Source organism: Monopterus albus, unplaced genomic scaffold (genome assembly GCF_001952655.1).
Source record: "Monopterus albus unplaced genomic scaffold, M_albus_1.0 scaffold14.1, whole genome shotgun sequence".
Taxonomy (NCBI): domain Eukaryota; kingdom Metazoa; phylum Chordata; class Actinopteri; order Synbranchiformes; family Synbranchidae; genus Monopterus; species Monopterus albus.
In genome coordinates this window covers 1812442-1833295 of record NW_018127894.1, presented here as the reverse complement: position 1 = coordinate 1833295, position 20854 = coordinate 1812442, and the positions used below count along the sequence as shown (strand labels likewise).

Below are 20854 nucleotides of genomic sequence, written 5' to 3'. Positions count from 1 at the left end.
CTATAAATTGAAAAGAAAAAAATGATAACAAAAATTAATTCACAGCAGTTTATTCACAGCAGTAATTTCAAAAGGGAAGCCCTTTGCTACAGTCTGCATTGTTGTTGCTTATTCCAAACAGATAAATGACTAATCCTACTGAAAGAACAGGATGGGGAATTCAGTAATGAGCAAAGACAACCCATGTATTTTTCTTAAGCTGGCCTGGGGTATTGCCTGCAGGGGAGCACTGACTCTATACCCTAACAACCCACAGCCATGGCCCTGTGAAGCTCATTAGGTTCCAGAAAACCAAACAGTTGGATGGATAAAAAACGAAGAGAGAGTTCTGCTATTCTTAGATTTTCTTGTCTTAACTGATTTACGTCTGATTTAAATGTGTATTGTTTTTAATGCTGTTACTGTTTTTCTTTGCCTTTGTAAAGCACTTTGAATTGCCTCTGTGTATGAAATGTGCTGTATAAATAAAGCTGCCTTGCTTTGCTTGGATGCTTACCACAAATGGGGCAAAAATGTTTGGCCTTTGGGTGGCACCAGAGTGATTGCATTGTTACATAAAATTAAAAAGGATGCTTTTTTTTTTTTTACGGGGCTATTTTAGGACATCTCAGACTCAGCTTGTTAGACTTGACTAAACGTCCATCAGTCTAAGCTATAATTTGTCACCTTGAGGTTCTGATTTGTTAGACCTCAGCTGTATTTCACATCCTCATCTGTACTCTGTCTGGGTCCCGATGTCTCTCTGCTTTATGCTAACATTAGCATGCAAACTACAGAATCACATATTTACACGCCTACTTTAGTATGTTGACAAGAAAACCACTTTAATCATGGGAAGTTTTGAGTGCTTGCATGCTGTGTTAGCATTAAGCTCAAAGTACAGCAAAGGCTGAGGGGAGTCTGAGAGGAATACTGCCATGTGCTAAAGTGTTGGAACAGGTGGAAAAGCATGTTCTGGGTCATTAGGATTCAACTTCTGGGCAGCAAGAATGTCTGTAAATGGCAATCTATCCAAACGTTGTTGAGATATTTTACCTACGGACCGACTGACATTCATAGGGCAATATAGCCTGGATAAAAGCTACTTTAAAGCAAAATGATTGCATAAAGGTTGCTCATGCTGAATAATGACAGTATGAAAAGACAGTTAAATTATAATGTGATGACACTTTTATTTAATAGAGGCAAAAACTATCATAAATCTGATCATACCAAGTAGTACCCAGTGTTTCCAGGGAAACCCAGATCTATTTAACAGTCTTGTCTTGTGCCCCAATCTCTGCTGGCTCAGATTGATGCCGTGTGTTCCCATCTGCCTTTGCCCAGAGCTGGTAAATACTCACTGATGTTACAGGAAGCATAGTGGTATTTGGTGTTAAAAGTTTTCCTACATGGCTGGGAAAGTGATGTTTAGGTGGAAAGGAGGGAGATGGTGATCATGAGAAAAATGATCCAATCAAACACTGAGCCTAGGCGGATACTACGCAACGGAAAACCACGAGACTACAGAAACAAGTCACTTTTATGCCCTGTGTCAATCCTCTGCAGTCAAGAGAGGAAATGAAGGGAGGAGGAGAGACTTTTGAACCAGCAAAATATTTATCATCACTTTGACCAAATGGAACAACAAGCCTTTTGTTCTGGTGTGGACCAGTCACACCGAAAGAGGTGTGTTGGTTTTTTTGGGGGGTGGGGGGTGGCAAATAAAGAGTTAACCTCCAGAGACAGCATAGATGTGCTAACAGGGTGATGGGAGAGGGGGCAGGACAATCACCACACTGGGGAAAAAAAGCTGAGATTCAGTTTTGTGGAGGGGACAGACTCTTTTTCTGTCTCCTCCAATCAATCACATACGACAAGAATTCCTTGGTGCTGAGAAGAAAAAGGCTTTGAGAAAGTTTAGGCATCTACATATTTTACAGCAAACTCAAACATCTCACAGGTCCTGTAGCATACCACCACAGCTGTTTCTCAGGACTTTTCTTTGTTGGTATACTGACAGTTTATGAGGATCTCATTTCCCTGCACCACTCCTCACTAATCCCCCCTGTTGCTGCAGTAGCAAGCTGCATCCAATTATGCTATTCATTCCATGGCACTGAGATTGTACTTCACAGCTTTCCAATAAAGAAGACAGCAGGATAACAAATGCAAGGGCGTTTATAGTCATGCTGAGTCCCATAATACAACAAGTGAGATGAATGGTTGAGTTTAAAGTCAGTATTTCAAAATGTTTTGCATCAGTGATGACCTTAAAAAAAACATTTATTTTGATTGATATACAACTTACCTGAAATCAAAATCTCTTCTTTTAGCAAAATATAAGTTAAATTTTAATGTTCTTAATGAATAGACAATTTGTGGCAGAGCTTCTTACATACATGTCTAATCAGCTGTGAAATGAGACATGCATTCAACTCACCCTCTCACCATGATCTCCCGGGGCACCTGGGGGACCCTGCAATCCTGGGGAACCAGGAAGACCCTAAAAGCAAACACACACAGACACATATGCACTTACCATATATTATTCCAAACTGCTGCTAACCAGCATTCCCACCACAGTCAATCTATCCAATACTATGCCTGCACAGGCCAACAAAGACACAGGAAAAGACATGAATCTAAAATGAAATAAGCCTCAAAATGAAATAGCCCCCCACTCCCCTTTTCTCTCTCTCTGTTGCACTCACATACAGAGACACAGACATATACACATTCATGCACAAATACATATTTGTCAGTCTCTCCCAACTCAAGCTTCACTGGCGATCAGGGCTGATGCTCTTTCCATGAAGGCATTTTTTTCCTTTCTTTAGCTGTTCTCCATCTGTGAAGGGAGACAGGAGTATGGGAGAACGTGATACTCACTGCCTGGCCGGGGGCTCCTTGGGGTCCTTCTATAAGCATCCCCTGAAAAAGGAAAAAGTGGATACAGTAGCATTATAGGGCAGTCTGCAAACCCACAGGCAAAGGAGAACAGGGGAAGAAATAAGAGCTAGTGAGTGCTTTGGGTTTGACTCTGAGTTTATAAAGTCAACAAACTCAAGATGATAACAATGCTAACAGATGTACTATTCTATAATGTGTGTGGTCAGAGATGTGGATGGGAGCCTGTGGTGGTACAGAAGAAGAGATGTTAACTGCAGCTACTATTTCAAACAATGTTTACCCTGTGGTGGTAAATTGTATAGGAGGCTCCCAAACCAATGTATTAACTGTGGCATTGGTGCAGACGGTGGTTGTGCCGTCATTAGTCATTAGACCAAAAATGAGAGTTACTGTAAATCTCAGCAGGAGGGAAGACACTTTGTAGGACCTTAGTAAGTGTTTCAACTCCTTCATTAAACTAATCAAGATGCAAAGTTCAGCTGCAGTGAAAGTAAATAAATAAATATAAAAAAATAGGAGTGTAAATCAAAAATGAAAAAGATATTTCTTCAAGAAAAAAGATTAAAGAAACCATATTCTTCAGAAAACGTAGAGAATCTGATTCAGGGCTTTTACAAACTTATAAATCATTGTATGCAACAGTTGGAAAGTCTTAGTTGATATGAAAGCCTGCTGACATTAATTTTGAAATATGCCATTTATCTGAACAATTGTTGCCTAAAATAAGACCAGGCAAGAGACAGAAAGATTTCTGGCTAGTTAGAAAGCTACAGAGCTAACTGTTAGATTGGCACTGAGCTAGACACCTAAATCACCTATAAACAGACAGACAGACACTGTAGATCCATGCAACTTCCTTCAGGACATGTGACGCATTTCTTTATTTTGGTGTTCAAAATTAGCTTGGATAAAGCTGATTTCATCTTCAACTGTTATCAGAACTGGGGCACATGAGGACTAATACTTCACTTACTGGCTCAATGACAGCAGGTTCACCCTTCTCTCCTTTTTCTCCCAGGTAACTTCTACTTTGACCCACCTGCAAACAGAAGGCAAACCAGGTGAGCTTTTTACACTCTAACCAGCCAGACATGTATATGTAAAGTCAGAGCACTAATGGTTTGAAAGCCAAAAATGGAAAATGTGAGACCAATGAGCAGCAGATGTCCTGCCTGACGAGCTGCGTCTTCCCTTTTATGGAGCTTACTTAATACTCTAACAAAATTGCTAAGAAACATTCAGTAAAATGCTGACTAGTGTTCTGCATGCTTAGAAAGATTAAGGTAGTTCTCAAGGCAAAAAGATGATTTTTTTTTCTTGCCTTCTGGAAAAATAAACCTCAAGAATCTCTTTGCAAGAAGCTATAATTTAGTCTTTGGTCTGACTCCTATTTATTAAACGCCCTAAAAGCCAAGGACTGCAGGAGAAAATAAGACCCCAACTGTGCACAAATGCAGAGGCCATTGTTACCTGACACCATCCATACGATGACTTCACATGAAAAGAATTCACAAACCACTAAAACCCAGATTGTACAGTTTAACCTGTAGGAGTCACAGAATAGAGCTGTGGTGTCCTGAGATCGCAGAGGGTAGACCACTGATAGAGTGGTTCAGGGGAACCCAAAGCCAACAGAGCTCAGTTAAACCTCCAGAAAGGGACTGTGTCACCTTTCTGGATCCTGAGGTAAGGAAGAGGGCTGGAAACAAGCCACAATAAACACTGGCTCAGCAGATATATCTTCCTTGTTTCAGATATTGATCAGAATGGATTTGATAAAAAAAAAAAGCATCTGCTAAGACTTAGTTTCTCATCAGATCCAAAGAGATCATTGGTGTGTTAACAAGGAAGGAGCTGCACAGCATAGGTCAGTGGGGTCACAAAGTTATGGAAGATGTTTTTCTGTGTAGACAGCTCGCTCCACCACTGTTTATCTATCGGAGACTTAGATATGCCAGGTGTGTATTTGTGTTTAGTGTATTTATATACAGAAACTCCGAGCTATAACAACAAACAAAAAGGCTACTGCAAACAGCTCATCAGAGAACAGCCACCTGCATCATTCCTGTCTTTCCACATTCCTGACCACCATTACCATTCCTAACCACTCCAGCACTTACACTGCTCTCTCTGATGTCTGTCTCTGCTGGAACACCAACACCGAACTCTTCCTCATATGTTGCAGATGTAGGCTTGGTGTCAGTGAGGTCGTAATCGCCATAATCACCGTATTCATATGGCTTCTCTACTACCTCTTTGTTGTCATATTCCTTCAGGTCGTATTCCATAAAGTCATACGTGTCGGTGACAGGGTCCACCTTCTCTTTGGTGTCCACTGAGGCAGCAGATTCCACGGTAACAGTGGGGTCCGCCCCAACCTGTTCCACACCAGTGATGTAATCATCCATATTTCCCCCCTCGTAGCTCTGGGATCAATCCAGGCATCGCAAAAAGGGGGTTGTTAAGATGGAAGGACACAGAAGTTTGGTTAGTGCGATGAAACCATGTGAACAGCTGCAATGATTCACATGATTTGTATAACTTGATTCACAGACAAAGCGTTAGTATTTAACAATTTGATCAAAATATCAAATTATTGGACACCAACTAGGTTAACCCTCTTGTTATGTTGCGGGTCAAATTGACCCACGAACATAACTGCTGAGCAGGCATCACCTGAGAAATGAACATAACAGGAGGGTTAAACTCCTCTAAGGAATTTTCATTTTAATTGTGCACACATCAATGTTTCTAATTTGGGATGGCATCCAAAATGCAACTTTCGTGAAAGTAAACATATAGGCACTGTTAACATGACATCTATGATCACATTTTATTCTGTTTGTCTGTAAAGCAACAGGAAAGTGAGATGTCTCAGCATGGTGAAACTATACTATAAACTATATTAACTCTAAAATTACAGTATGAAGGGCTAGTGGGGTCATTTAGACAGCATAATCTTGACTATTTCAATCTTAGTTAAAAGGTCAAATACATCTGAGTTACAATTGTACTGATTTACAAGCATTGTCTTGTAAATCAGGCTCAGCGATGATTTACAAGACAGTGCCGATTGAAATATGTCAGTGTTACACTCAAATGCATCCTTAGACATCACGAAGGGAGAATGTAGAGAAACAGATTCTCATGCAAATTTTGTTTTGGAAGCAACCTTTTGAGAGTTGAAAATTGTTGCACACAATTTTTAGCTTGTGTAATCTCCGGAGAACAACTTGCATTTGAGAACAATGCATCTCACAAAAGTAATTGTTCATTTCACAGGATCCGATTATAGCGCAGCACATCTCAGGAAAAATTAGCAGAGGTTAAACACTGTGTAAGAGTGCTTCCATCTAAACAGTCAGCAAATCATTTGAATATAAATATGAATGAATAACTTTATTTAAGATTTATAAACAGGATTTAAACATCCAATTTTAAGTCAGCTGTCTATTTCTCTTCATTTTAACTCACAAAAGTATCTTTAATGTTATTTATTACAGGGTTTGTATATCACAAATCTAAAATGTTAATTCCACAACTAGGCAGCTGACAAAGCACAATCCATGGCTAAATCTAGGTGAGACTTAAATGGTTGGTAATATTTTAAGCAACATGCAGTACCGGCAAAAAATATAATACCTACCTGCAGTAATAAAAACAGATACACGGTGCAGAATGCCCCACAGAAGGACAATAAAACTCAAATGCATGAACAGACTGGAGGAGCATAGCGGTAATATTAGCAGACTCAGGACTTGCACTATCTCCTGACAATGCAATACTGTAGCACATTTAGTCAAAGGACCTACCAATGGCATTTTGTCTGTTGTGTCAGGTCCTTATGTAATATGACCCGATGACACTGTCTAAAAGAGTCCTCAGTAATCAGAGTGTTCCAACACTGGACAGCATATTCTGTGGTTAGCCCTCTACCCTGTCATTTCAAATGAATGTCATGTCTCAAACTGAATGATGCTGCATTATCCACCTGAAGGTATCTACAGTAACAATGCAAATTGGCTGGTGGAGCACGCAGCTGTATTGTTTTAGTTTAACGCCCATGTTCCTCATTATGTTGTGTTTTATGTGATGGTTTAGCACAAATTAGGACAGGATTTGCCATTTTCAGGATATGGTGGATGGGTCTGCATCTGTCTACTGATTTTCCATTGGTCACGGTTCAATATATGAAAACGTTTTACTGCTTAGGTCTTTATCCAGACTCTATTTGATGGAAGCAGTTTCTCATGGAAATGAAGCAGCAGAGAAACCTGTTTGATGTTAGCGAGGCCTTGGTGGGTTTCACCCTCCAAAGACAATTAGAAAAATATGTTTTGTTGTTGTTGATGCACTACAGCTTTGTTGAAATTTTCATTTTGTACCAGTAAACCAACAATTTAAACAGAGATCAGGATGTTAATTGTCAAGTCAGTGATGCACAGAGAATTTTCTACAGTAATAAAAAGTGTATCCCATGAAACAAAGTTGAACTAATTTATCTGTGGTCCAAACCTTTCTGATTTTACAAAACTCAAGAATACACATATTTTAAATTAAAATTCCAAATGATGTCAATCAACTACTAACTGCCTACAGCTGTAGGAAAAGAATCTGGGTCTAGTGTCCAGGGTGTTTCATAACCTTTTACTATATATCCATATTTTCCAAATTATTTAATCAATTTTTCCAAATATCCTTAAAATCTTTTGACATTGTGTAATGACTGCAGCAGAGTGAAATATTTCCAAAATGAATACTACATCTTGGGCATGACAGTTTGGAACTAATCCTTCCTGTCTCTGGGCCTCTACTGACTGCTGCTGAAATCATTAAACCAACTGTTATACTATCAGTTGTTTAGTCTGACATTTCATATTATATATTATATAGCTCTAAGAATATTTTACCGCAGCTTTTTTTACCAAACTCACTGTTAAATGGTTTATATTTTGTCCTGTTGACAAAAGCAAAACATGTAACGCGTAAGATTTGTGAAAAAAAAAAAAAAGAAATGCAGGTTACCGAGCCTGGTCCTGTAGTCTCAGTGGGGGTTTCAGGCTGAATTCTGTCCTTTGTGGGGTAGTCATACTCTCCCAGGTAGTATTCTTCATCCAGATTTGTCTGAAATTGGAGCAGGAAAATGGGCAGATGGGTAAATCCTACTATCCTATTTGAAAGCTTCATTTAGTGTGATTGTTGAGGCGTAATGGTTGTATTGCTTGTCTTCAAATATTTGAGGACATTTTATGATCTGTTATGTTCTTCCGTTAAAGGGAGTTTTTCCTCCCCACTGTTGCCAAGTGCTTGCTCAAGAGGGATTTGTTGGGTTTTCCCTATAATATTGTAAGGTCTAGACCTTACTATGGAAAGTGCGCTTTATTTTGTCCTGTTGACAAAAAAAACAACAACATGTAACTCACAAGATTAGTGAAAAAAGAAATGCATGTTTAAAAGGTTACCAAGCCGGGTCCTGTAGTATCAGTGGGGGTTTCAGGCTGAATTTTGTCCTCTGTGGGGTAGTCATAACCATCGTAGTCAGGTTCCACCGTTGTCTGAAATTGAAGCAGGAACATGGGCAGATGGGTAAATCCTACTAAATATAAGTTATATTTGAAAGCTTCATTTAATGTGATAAAAGAAGGTAATGGTGATATTGCTGTCCTCATACATTTGGTTATAGTGGTTTATTTATTTAGTGTATGTTTTGCTACAAATAGATAAACATACAAACATCAAAATAGACTAGGGGAATATTTACAAAGGTTTTGTGGCTCATTTTCTGGCACCAAACAGTGAAATTGCATGTTCATACTTAAACAAGTCACAACAGGGGTTTGCAGAGAAACAGAAGAAATGTGGCACTGCAGGAATTTGCACTGTTGTTTTTTAAGGCGTTTCAGTACAGGAATGCAAACATCAGGAAGGACAGAATAAAAATGTATACAAATACCCTCAGCGCCTGATTTACCACTTCTTGGACAGCAGGAACTGCGGGTGAAATTTAACGTCAGGAGAAAGCAGGTATAAAATTTGAGGCGCTGATGTCAGCATGGTAGCTGTTAGTCATGTGACAGCTCGTTAGGAACTGGAGTTAAGAACATGTTTGAAGAGGTTGAGGGGGTTTGTAATGTGCATCGCTAGCCAGAGCACAATGTGAGGGACTTTTACAGGTTTTCAGGCCAAACCATGCTTCAATTACTGAACAAAACAAAAGATGATTTGAGGTGATTGATGTTCTGAAACGAGTTAGTGCTATGCAAATAAAACTGAATTGAAATGAATTGTCTAATCTGTACCAAAACTAAAGAGTTTTTATGGTAAACTAGGCTAATTGTTTCCTGGCTCCAGCTTCATAGCAACCATATAGAAATGAGAGTAGTATTGATCTTCTTATCTATCTCTCAACAAGAAAGCAAATGTCAAACTATTCTTTTAAATCATCACTGTCAATGGGTATCTACTGGTATACTGCCCACAGCCCATATAATATGTAATTTTAATCAAAACAGATCTGAATAACATATTAAGATTTTTCCCAATGTGTCCTTTCTTTGAATTTTCCCAGCACTGTCCAAACAGAAGTGATACAGATTAAAATAACAGACCAACCCCAGATATGTATCATTGCAGAGATAAATATTAGTCCCTAGACTACTGCTGAGCTCATAAAAATAATTCAAGACCCACAGTCCACTGCAATACTGGCCTAGCCTCCGCTCAGAAGCCCAGAGAGATGCCGAGAGGTCACACAAGAGAGAATCCCTGGCCAAACTGAACAGACTGACAGACAGGAGAATCTGAGACAAGCAGAGGGTCAGAGAGAAATTCAAAGAAAGATGGAGAATGAAAGATTCATACAGATTTACGGTGCTGAAGTGCCTGGCTGAGCTGGAGGCCGTCTCCACAGGCTGGGATGAAAGACATAAATACTGAAATGTGCTCATAAAAAGCTCCCCCTTCCTCCTCTTGCATCACTCCATCTTCCTGTTTTAACTCAGCCACAGACATGTGGCTCACGACTGCAAAGGCGGTATGCTTCAGGTAAGCGAGCATTTTCAGAGGATAAAGGTCAGAGCACTGTGCCTTTGTTGCAGTGGTTTGATTGAAGTTCAGACCTCAAAGAACACAAGGTGAGATTTGAATTTCTATAACAGTGATTTGTCCTTTGGAAATAAATTCTTTAAAATGCTGAGATGGAATGTAAGAAAAACATTCCTGTTCTAACTGCACAGAAACTGACAATGACTAAACCAGAGTTAGTGTTCTTGAATCCAAACTGTTCCTTGCTGTCTACTTAGAACTGACAAGCTCCTTGTCTTGGCGCTGAAGAGTAACTTGATGATGAAGCAATACTTTCCAGGACATGGTACCCACTGTACAGCCAATATTTTCAAACAAAGAACCGGCTCCTGATTTTTTCTTTAACCAGGGATCTAAAGTCCACTTTTCCAGGTACTAGGAGGAGCTGGGGCTAGGGAAGGAAATGCTTAAATTTCCCTGGGAGCCTGGGCAGAGCCTGCAGAACTCGTTAGAGATATAAATCACAGAGCCACTCCAAAGTGGGCTCAGCTTTTGTGGCAGGGAAAAAGTTTCCAGTGTGAGCTCATCACTTATTTACTAAAATACTGAAGGAAAAATGTCAGCTGAGAGAAAGGCTTGAGCTACCAAATAACAAAAACTCAAGATGAAAAATGAGGCCTTGACATAAAGCACCGTATTTCAATTAGGAAACTGAAGAGGCTACAAGTGATGTTTTTGAGTCTGTCGCAATAAAATTGAAATTTCAAAAGATGAGTTCAGACTCAACACTGTATTCTGGTATGTCCACATGTTTCCACCAGTAAAACACAGACTAGAGAAAGAGACAGATTAGAGTTGACATTAAAACTCATGCAAGGCCACCACTGTCAGAGAACTTGCCCAGAGGAACGTGTGTAAAAAAAAGTTAAGATCCCACAATTCACAGAGAACTTCCTCTTTTATATAAGAAAATGTGAAGAGATTTCAAATTTCAGTTTGACTTAAAATCACCCTGTCTTTAATTCTGCTTAATTCTCACCTGTCCAAGTCTTCTAATTTGTTGTCCTATAGTTGTCTTTTGCTAGCTAACATTTCAAGTCTTTCCAGATCTCTGTTATCACTCTCCCTCTCTTTTCCTAGCTGCAAATATTCCTCCAATCTTTCCTCTCTGAATCTAGCTATCTCTAAAGCTGTCCCTCCTGTCTCCCAGCTCTCTCTTCGTCCTTCCTTCCCTCTCTCCAGACAACCACTCTTCCCCATCCTCTACTACTACACTGATAGTGTTTTTTTCCATCTACACAAGTCAGCCCTACTGAGCCGAGCCGTGCTGAGCTGCTCTGGAGTCAGCACGGTTCTGTTCCCACTGCACCATAAAATGCATTGTTTATTGTCCGCATCTGGATCGCATGAGGGTGGTGCCAGCGACTGAGAAGTGACACATAACCCAAGGCATCAGTGTGGTGTTACTAGCTTGCAAGATGGGGCCCTTGGTGTTAGGCATTATTTTAACCCCTCATCCAACGTGCACATGTGAGACTCCATTTTCAAATCTTGTTGCAATGAAATAATAGATAAAAAGTCAATGGTGAATATAAGGACGTTTCCTTGGCGCAACATTTCAGCCAATCACGTCTTGATGAGTCAGCTCTGTTAGAGCTTGAGCTCAGCCTTACTCAGTCCTGGGTGGGGTGGAAGCAGGGCTGGGTGAGCCCAAGTCAGCCCCTGCTGCTAAGATGGAAATGGAGGCCGACTCGTGCCCACCTGGCTCCGCACGATTAAAGTGGGCTGACCTGTGTTGACATAAAACCACCCTGCTCAGTCTACCTTGTTCCCTCTCCAGATACTGACCTGGTCAGCTTCCTGAGCCTGGGGGATGTCCTGGTGGCTGGGGCTTTCACAGTCAGGGCTGTAGTGTTCACAGTAGTCATAGGCTGCCCTGGGGTCTGCCACTATAAGCAGCTGCTGGATGTCACCCTGGAAGAAGAGAAGACGAAAGAAAAGCAGCATGTCAGCATAAGCAATATAACAAATTTCAGAGACTATAGTTATAAGATTTAAGTATGTACAGAGGTAAATTCCCATGTCTTTTCTTTTGTCCTTAGTGTTCCACACTATAAAAACATCATAAAAAGTCTGCTGGATAATTTACAGTGCTATAGGTTTTTGCTGTGGCCATCAGTTTTATTTAGTTTCTAACAAATTAAGGCCTTTTAAGTTTGGTTTCTACTGAGAAGAAGCTGGTTCAAGGTACAAATCAGAACAGAACACTTCACCATTGCAAAACTGGAAAAAAAAAACCCATTAAATACTAGTTGAAATCTTCTGCTTCCATGCACAGTTAGAGGCACATATACATAACAGAATGTGAAGCTATGTAATTAGATATGATTACAGTTGCTCCATGGGACTATAAACTGACCTTTCTCCTTACATTTTTAGGACTCAAGCCTTTTGACTTTTTAATCAGACAAATAGATATCCTCTGACACAGTCGCTAATCACCTGAACCTCAGTTGGCAGGGCGCTATGCCCCTCTGGCACCTTGGAAGTGCTCCAACTGTCAATCACTTAAAACCGTCTATGCAGAAAATGAATGTGATTTTTACACCCTGACACCCAGAATAACTCCACCTACCTTACAATCAGAAACCCTTTCTCCAAACTCGCTCATACTGCCCTTTTTCTTTTGTAATTACAAATGGAAACCAAATGTCAACATCACTGAAGAATTCGCCTTCTCCTTACCTAGCGCTGCACCAATGTACTGTTAATATATTGTGACAATATAATAACAAGGTAGGTGTCAAAACAAAAGTCTATTGACCATTAATTACATATAATTTTATGGAATAAATCAAGGCTATATGCATCAGTAAACTTTTAAAAAAGAACTACTGTAGAGTTGCCTTCATGCAGAAAGTATTGATTTGCTTTTGGAAAAGAAAATCAGATCCCTGCTCACAACCTTCCCATCAGCCAAAGTTTCTTTTCCATGATGGTCTCCAAAGGAATTTCTAAAGTGGGAACTGTTATGCCACTGAAGTGAGGAATGTTATCTATACCCATCAACTACATGAGCACCTCAGCTGACGTTTTTCACAGTCCAACTGGAGTAAGTAAGTGAAAGGACAAACAAATGGGGAAAATAAAAGCACTGTGTGAAGGCAAAGGGAGGTCATGATCAGGGCGGCCACTAAAGAGGAAGCACATACATGCAGATTTGATTAAAATACAGCAGGCAACATCTGTACAAACTTAGACCTCTGAAACACATTACTCCAATCATAGGTGACCCGTAAATCTCAACAGGCCATTGAATATCCCAAACAACCAAATTATGTAAATAAATTCATCTGTACATCCCATAAAATATATATTGATACAGATATGTCATGTCACAGTGTAACAATGTGACAACTGTGAGGTATCAGGTGTAAGAAGTCTCTACAGTATCTTTGACTAAAATGTAGCTCATTAGCAAAGAAAAGATTGCTTTCACATAGGTCGTAATAACATATGACAAAATTAGACACGTGTTTTAGACTCATAGCACACAAAATTTGAACATTTCAGGTTTGTAGCTGGGAGGCTATACTGAAGAAGTGAAATAGATGCTAAAAATTAGGTTTTTTGGGGGGGGGGGGGGGGGTAATAGCTCCTACCGCTCCTTCGAGCAAGGTATTTAAAGTCCAACTCTGACAAATCAGATCTCACTGTGGCTGCACTGGGGAGCTTCCAGGTGTAAAGCAAAGAATAAGAAGCACAGAATTTATGCTTATTTAGCCAACGTTCTGTGAAATAAGGGGAAAATACCTTACTCACAAGAGTTCACCCTGCATCTTGGGAACTTCCTACTACAACAAAAAAAAAGACAAAAAGATCTGCAGGCACTGCATACTGTATGTCTTTTATATAATTTAGCACAAATGGATTCAAAGTCAAGGCTTGAAACAGAGAAGACAGTTAAAAACAGATGCACTGCGTTTGGCAATGCCTCTGTCTGCTTCCTCCTCTCTGGGCCTTCCTGTGTGCGTGGAGAGTTAACTTTTCATTCTCACTCATTCATTTTTTTTTTTTAGCTTAGTTTATATTCAGTTTGAAAATAAAGTCTATAAAGCAACCATGCATTCGCTTCGGCTTGTCAAGAGACCACACACACTTAGCCCATTTACAAAGCCAGTCAGTGATTCAGTTACTCCCATACTCCCTGAACCTCCCCCCCCCCCCTCTCTCTTTTTACCAACTGTCTCCTTCATCTGCATCTTGGAGCTTTTGTTGATGTTACTGTCTGGATTATATTACACATCTCTCTGACATCTATCGAGGTTCCTCCCCAGAATTCCAAGAATGATCTACAACACCACCCTGGCTCTACTCAGACAGAGCTGGCACAGATGCAGTGGGATAAATCATCTGTCTGGGCAACACTACAGTCAAAGCATTAACAGTCCTGTGTACAATATGCATGTGTGTTTAAATACAACATGCTTTGACACATGTAAACCTTGATCACCCATTATAACAACAACAATTAAATGGAATGAAGTTCATAAAAGGACAAACTGAAAAGGATGAGACTATGATCAAAGAAAGGAGAAGCTGGGATTCATCTGTCCTTCTACATTTGACTCATTGAAAAACTAATTCAAGAGTACGCAAAGGGTTGCGCTTGTCTTTTTTTATATCTTGAAGAACAGAGACTAAACACAAGCGCACTTCCTAAATCACGTATGCTTCTCATCTGATTTTAAGCTAAGAGATTGAAACCAGCAGACAGTACTGGATTTTCCCTGGGCTAGGTAGCCTTGATGTCTGCTGTGAAGACCCTCTTTTCCAATGCACAACCCATACCCAGTGTGAACAGAAGTCACTTAAGGATAACAACTGACAGATGGATGATTATCTAATAGCGGGCAGTATTACAACTCCTCAGCAGACCATGAAATCTATCCTTTGTATTGTATTATTAGTAGGATGTCAAATATCAGCTTCCGACTGCCACTCAGGAAGACAGAGGCAGGGGGGTAAAGTGATCGAGTGAATAGTCGATATCTGACTATGAGCACACATTACCTCATCCATAAGCAACAAACACCTGACTGACCTCAAAACTCGGATACAACTGTGATTACATGTAGATACTGTAACTCCCGCTGGCGCTGAATCAGAGACGACAGCAGGCACAGGGGTTTTGCAGTTTTGTATTTGTTGGGATAATTTGAAGGCATAAACAAATAAGTAGGCTGCATTTGACTCTACCAAATTAATACCATTCTTGATTTAGAAATGTTATCAGCATCAGTGTCATTTTCTGAAGCGTTACAACCTTTTTTCTTTTTTTTTATTATGAACCTGACACTGTTTTGCCCTGATTTGAGCCTTACAGGCTTCTTCTCAGGCTGCACTCGTATCCTGCTGACTCCTGCCAGAACATTACTCCAACAAGACAAAGAGGACCTCACCTTGGGCTCCAGGAAAACACATTTAGCACTTCTGGTAACTTTTTGATATTTATAGACAAAAAAATAAATAAAATAATGGAGAAAATAACTGGCAGCTTAACAGATAATAAAAGTAATTCCACTATGCAGCATTACTCTGTACACAACCAATATATAGTTTTCACTAATGCCTAAAGAACAACATGTAAGGGCTAATTAGATGGTGTGGCACATCAATGTGCCTGCAGGAGCAGCTGGGGGATATTCAGACACCTGAAACACACACTTGCCAATGTGTAGTCTGACCCAGAAAAACACAGATGCAAACATGTGGAGGCTGGAGAAAAAGGGCCACCATGATCACACATTACATGTTTGTGTGATCAATACTTTAATACTTCAGTACTCCACAGACTGGTTGCTGTTTCAGGAAATCATCCACGCACAACACCAAAACATTTCTAGGCTTAAAAAGGAAGGGGAAAGGATGTTTTTTACTATTGCAATCTCACCATGCCATAGAAAACTACATGTGTATTTTAGATATTTCCAGAAACAAAGTCCTGGTTACTCGTCCACAGACCTTGCTGTGAACTGCTTTCACTGCAACTACTTTCTACTAAAGAAAAAAAAAATCATATGGAAGCTTTATTGGTGTCACTGTGACCTGCCAGTGACACTGAACCTCCCAGGGCTCCATCTGCCAGATGGGCCATGCAGACTAGGGCTGCTCAAATCAAACTTTTCATAGGAGCTGCTCTTGCAGATGTTTTAGAGTAGATACTGTGCAAACTTGCACTATCTTTTGTGACCAAAATGCGCTTCTGTATTTTCTTTTTCTCTTGTGCCCAGCTCTGCACAAATGTGACACAATTATTGTTTGCCTGCTTTTCAAAACTATGGGAGGGGAGCACATCATGACAGAACAAATAGACAGATGGAATTTCAAAACCGTACAAGGACAACAATTAACCAAGCTGCAGAGAAGAGGAAAAATGTATAATACTCTCCAGATTTCTCCCAGCGTTTTATCAAATGCAGCCTTTGTGGTGAGTGCAGGGATGAAGTTTCTTTTCAAGCACTGGAGACATACAAATGTCTTACACCCTTTGAATATTAAAACATTTATCCTGCCAGTAGCTCACAAAACTGTTGAACTGTCTGAACCATCTGCTTGCTTGTCTGCCTGCCCTTTCCTCACAACTCTCACTTTCTCTCTCCCTCTCTTTTTCCTCACCCTGCTCTTTTCCATTAGCTGCACCTTGGGTCCATTACTTCCTGGCTGTGACCCTCACAAACTGGTCCCAGCACAAGGGACAAGGAGGTCAGATACAGGTAGAATTTGATAGTATACTATGGGACTATTATGCAAAGATCTAAGCTTTGTACATATAAATAAATACAATAAAGTAAATACTGTAAAGTTATGCAGAGACAGATGAACTTCTCAGCAACACTCACACTCAGACAAATATGAATAAATCATTATATTCCTATTACACAACCCCTAACCAAAACATTTTCTGGCGGGTACTGGAGGGTAAAAAGTGACTGAGGCAGATGAGAAACAGTCAAGCATGTTTCTCTTCCTGCCGGCTCAACCATAAACAATGATTCACTTTAAGGCCCAGAGCCCATCAGAGCCTTATTAGAGCCCTCCGCCAAAGACTGTCCTGCTTGAGGGACAGAGTTTTGCAACAATCTTCTATTCAGTGATGACAGATGCATAAACAAACTGCCCCCACCTCTGCTCTCTTCCTCACAGACATACAAACACATATTTTGAATGTATGACATATGTAACGCACATAAACACACATGCTGACATACAGTGCAAACAAAGTATCCCCTATTCTTTTATTTAAAGGAGAAAGAGGGGGAAAAGGCATTTGCAGGCTTGGTCAGTAAGCATATCTCTTAAACAGCTGTGCAATCAGAGCCAAGACTAAGGACACACTGATCATATTTTCCTCTAGTCTTCATTCTTCAGTGTGCTCCAAATTTGACACCTGCTTATGCAATCTTACTGCAGTAAGGTAGCCATGCGCTCCCAGTTCAGAGTGGTTTTAGTCAGAAAGCTCACAGCCAACCTTAGTAATTAAACCTGGGAAATGCTCCAAAGTTGTGACTCTTAGCAATGCTAAACAGCCACAGTTTCTTCATCCCTTAGGTCCCAGATAGATTCTCATTAGTGTAAACTCAGAAATCTGCCAGTGACTCAGTAGAGAAAATGTTTCTAGTTTTGTTTCTAGTTTATCCAGTTACAAAGTTAGATAAAAGTGTAAGCCTTAAGAAAAGCATTTGTTAAACACCTCAAAAGTTTAGGTTTGCTTGACTTTTTGGACACAGGTAAAAATCTAGGAAAGACTTCTGCCAAATTCCAGTTTTCCAGATACATCATTAGGCAAAGGGAAGGGAAATTTTGATCTGACAATAAAGAATGTGAAGTTGTCATCATGCCGTGTTGAATTTTGGGTAAATACACCATTTGGGGGAGTCACGCTCATTATCCATCACAGAGATAAACATCTTAATTTAAAATATATACATACTGTATATATACATATATACTATCTCATACAACTACATGCAGTAGCAGATGCTTCAACTATGTACAAATGTTTACTTTTGTGTTCAGTTTGAGCACAAACAGGACAGAAACTTATTCATCTGGAGTGTCTATGTTATCTGCTGACAGCTGCTAGCTAGCGTTAGCTCCCAAACCGAAAGCTGAGATCAGGATGCAGAGTCATCTTTAAGTCTGTCCCTCTTGTCGACAGGATCTCTAGGTTCACGATGAGTTACCTACAGTCAACTATAGTCAGCTAAGGTTGCCCATTCTGAATGATCACAGTCTGTAAAGTGATATCTAAATGATTTAAGCAACTTTTTAGCCAAACAAAACAATAATGTATGCAGGTAAATGCAGTGCCTCCCTCCCAAAATAGCGCCACTGTCCCAACAATCAACACAGCATGATGTATCTTCACATTTCCTGTTGTGTTAGATAAAAGACAGGGATCAACTAAATCACTGGAGTAAGGATTGAGAAGTTTAAGGCCACTCTCATGCTTGTGTGATAAGTGCAGAGGTGGAGTCAGAAGTTGCTTAGTTTAATAGAGCATAAGGACTAAAAGTAAAGGAAAACAGTGTTAGGTATTGGCTCGCTCTAGTGCAAAGATACAAAAAATACACCTAGTAACACCCTTAAAGCTACCTAATGAGTGTGTTTTATCTCGTATGTTTAATCTGTACACCAACAAAATGTTAAAACAATAATTTGTGGGTTTAGTTTTGTACACTATTTCTTTATAAACACCTGTAGTGAATTGTGTAAATACTGTCATGATTGTGATGTCCCACGCAACCAGTGGAGGGGCTAGTTAAGAAACACTTAAAGCAGCACCAGGCTAGCTGTCTCCCCTTGCTCCTAGTCTTTATGCAAAGCTAAGCTAATCATCTCCTGGCTACAGTTCCATATTGAGCACACAGAGATGAAAGTGGTAGTACAATACACAGTCAAGCTAAGAGGGAATCTTAAGATTTACAATTAATTAAACATTTTATATTTCAGCATAAATACTCTCTTTATACAAACAGGATCCTGGAAGAATTGGTCTGCTGGCAAAGATGTTTCAAATTTTCAGAGTATATTTATCAGCCAGCAGTGTCCCAAAATTTTCCATAGCCCCAGAGGTATACTGATTGCTGCATATCAAGAACAGCTGTAGAATGAATGCCAATGGATAATCCCATAAACAAACCTTAACCAAACACATGGCTGACATCTACTTTACAAACCTTTTTATGCACTGGAATATTAAAATAAATAACCAAAGTCCCTGTGGCCAGTATAAATTTTGCCATTAGCAGTGCAGTTTGGCTACTAGTAGCCAGTTTGTAATCATCAAATCTAAGTTAATTAAACTTCAAGTGGAAATAACTGCAGCTTTGTTTCTAGATGGGCCACTATAACATTGCTATTGTGTGATACACTGATTAAAACCACCTTGCAACGTGCAAAAAGCTCCAACTCCTGGAACAAAATGAATAATTTGTCTTCTCTCCAGGTTTGAGGACAAAACTCTGTAATTCAACACAGTTTAGTGTAATACATGTTCAAACAAAAAGCACTCACAACAACCAAATGGCTGGTCTTAAACCTGCATTAAAAATAGAAATGGCTTGGTGGAAGTACCTGGATATCTTAATCTTCCCTACTCAGCTCTAATCACTGTGGCTTTCACTCTTATATTCTCTGCAGTTGGTAACGTTAAAAAAACCTCTTCGTACTTGACCAATAGCAAAAGTCAAATGCACAAAAACATTGCTGTAAATCATATTGACTCTTCTTAGCCTGACCTGTACGTTAACCTCATTATCTAGCAATGTCATCTGCTTGTTGAAAACCTATCATTGCAGAAGTGCGAATCCCATTTTCAAGTGGCTCCTGTGTTTTCCACACAGCCACAGGAGTCTTCTCTGACCTGCAGGCAAACATTGTGCAGGCTGTTCTACTTAGCAAGAATTCCACATGTAGACATCAAAGAGAGGCTGTCGTCTCCTGAGCTAGCATTCAGGTCATATTTTCCACCCAGCTTGAAGCTACCTGCGCTAAACCTGGTAGCTTGGATCACCACCTCAGTAACCACACAATGAGCTATGATTTCTGAGTTAAAGCAATGATATGAACAAAAATCACCTCACAAATAGCAACAAATTTATGCATCTGAAATAACACACTGTCCAATATGATCGGCTGAAACCCATTAGAGCTCAGTCTTTCTTTTATTCGGTCAACTATTCAAACAACCTGTGCTGAGAAAAAAAGCACAGAAATTACCTACGGCTCTTGCAAAGTATACAAAGCCAATATTGTTGTTGTTCTGGCCAATAAAATTCACTATTTACTGTATGCACAACTTAATGAAAGACAAATAAAATGCCTGGCCTTAAAGCGTTTGGGGTTAAAGTATTAGACACTAAAATTGAGATTTACTGAGAGAAGGATTCACAGTATGCATTTAATTACATTCATACTTAACCTGAATGGCAAAACTGCTGGCATCTAGGTAAACCCCATCGAAACATAACCAGTTCGATCTAGTAGTGAATGTCTGCATTATATTTGCAAAAGTATAAATGATGGTGGCATCTTTAAGCAGATTTTTACCACAGATTTTGGTGTCATGGGTGAAATGTATTGTATCTTTTAAAGAATATCCAATGCAAAATCAATTGAAGGTGATAATAATAATTATCATACACCTTATAATAATAACATAATGTAGCCATTAACCATGATAATGCCACTGTACTGAAGTCTTCTGCACTGATGCAATAGCTGAGAAATGCATGTATTTGCTGTCTTGCCATGGTGTAGATGAGAGGTTGACACCAAGACGCAATCAACTTAGCACAAAGAACAGACAACCAGCACTTCTAAAGGTTACTCATTAACACATTTCATTAGGTTTGCTTAATCTGTAGACATGTAG

General features: G+C 39.7%; 1 protein-coding gene across 2 annotated transcripts in view; it reads right to left on the bottom strand.

Annotated features, from left to right (window-relative positions):
- Window positions 1-20854, bottom strand: part of LOC109955447 (collagen alpha-1(XI) chain-like) — a 102277-nt gene that overhangs the window by 50163 nt on the left and 31260 nt on the right. For both annotated transcript variants that reach the window (XM_020591612.1, XM_020591613.1), the window contains 7 exons: window positions 11764-11889; window positions 8355-8447; window positions 7918-8016; window positions 5013-5318; window positions 3866-3931; window positions 2872-2913; window positions 2423-2485 (listed from right to left, as the gene is read on the bottom strand). In XM_020591612.1, coding sequence (XP_020447268.1) covers window positions 2423-2485; window positions 2872-2913; window positions 3866-3931; window positions 5013-5318; window positions 7918-8016; window positions 8355-8447; window positions 11764-11889 — 795 coding nt within the window. The remainder of the gene's footprint in view (window positions 1-2422; window positions 2486-2871; window positions 2914-3865; window positions 3932-5012; window positions 5319-7917; window positions 8017-8354; window positions 8448-11763; window positions 11890-20854) is intronic.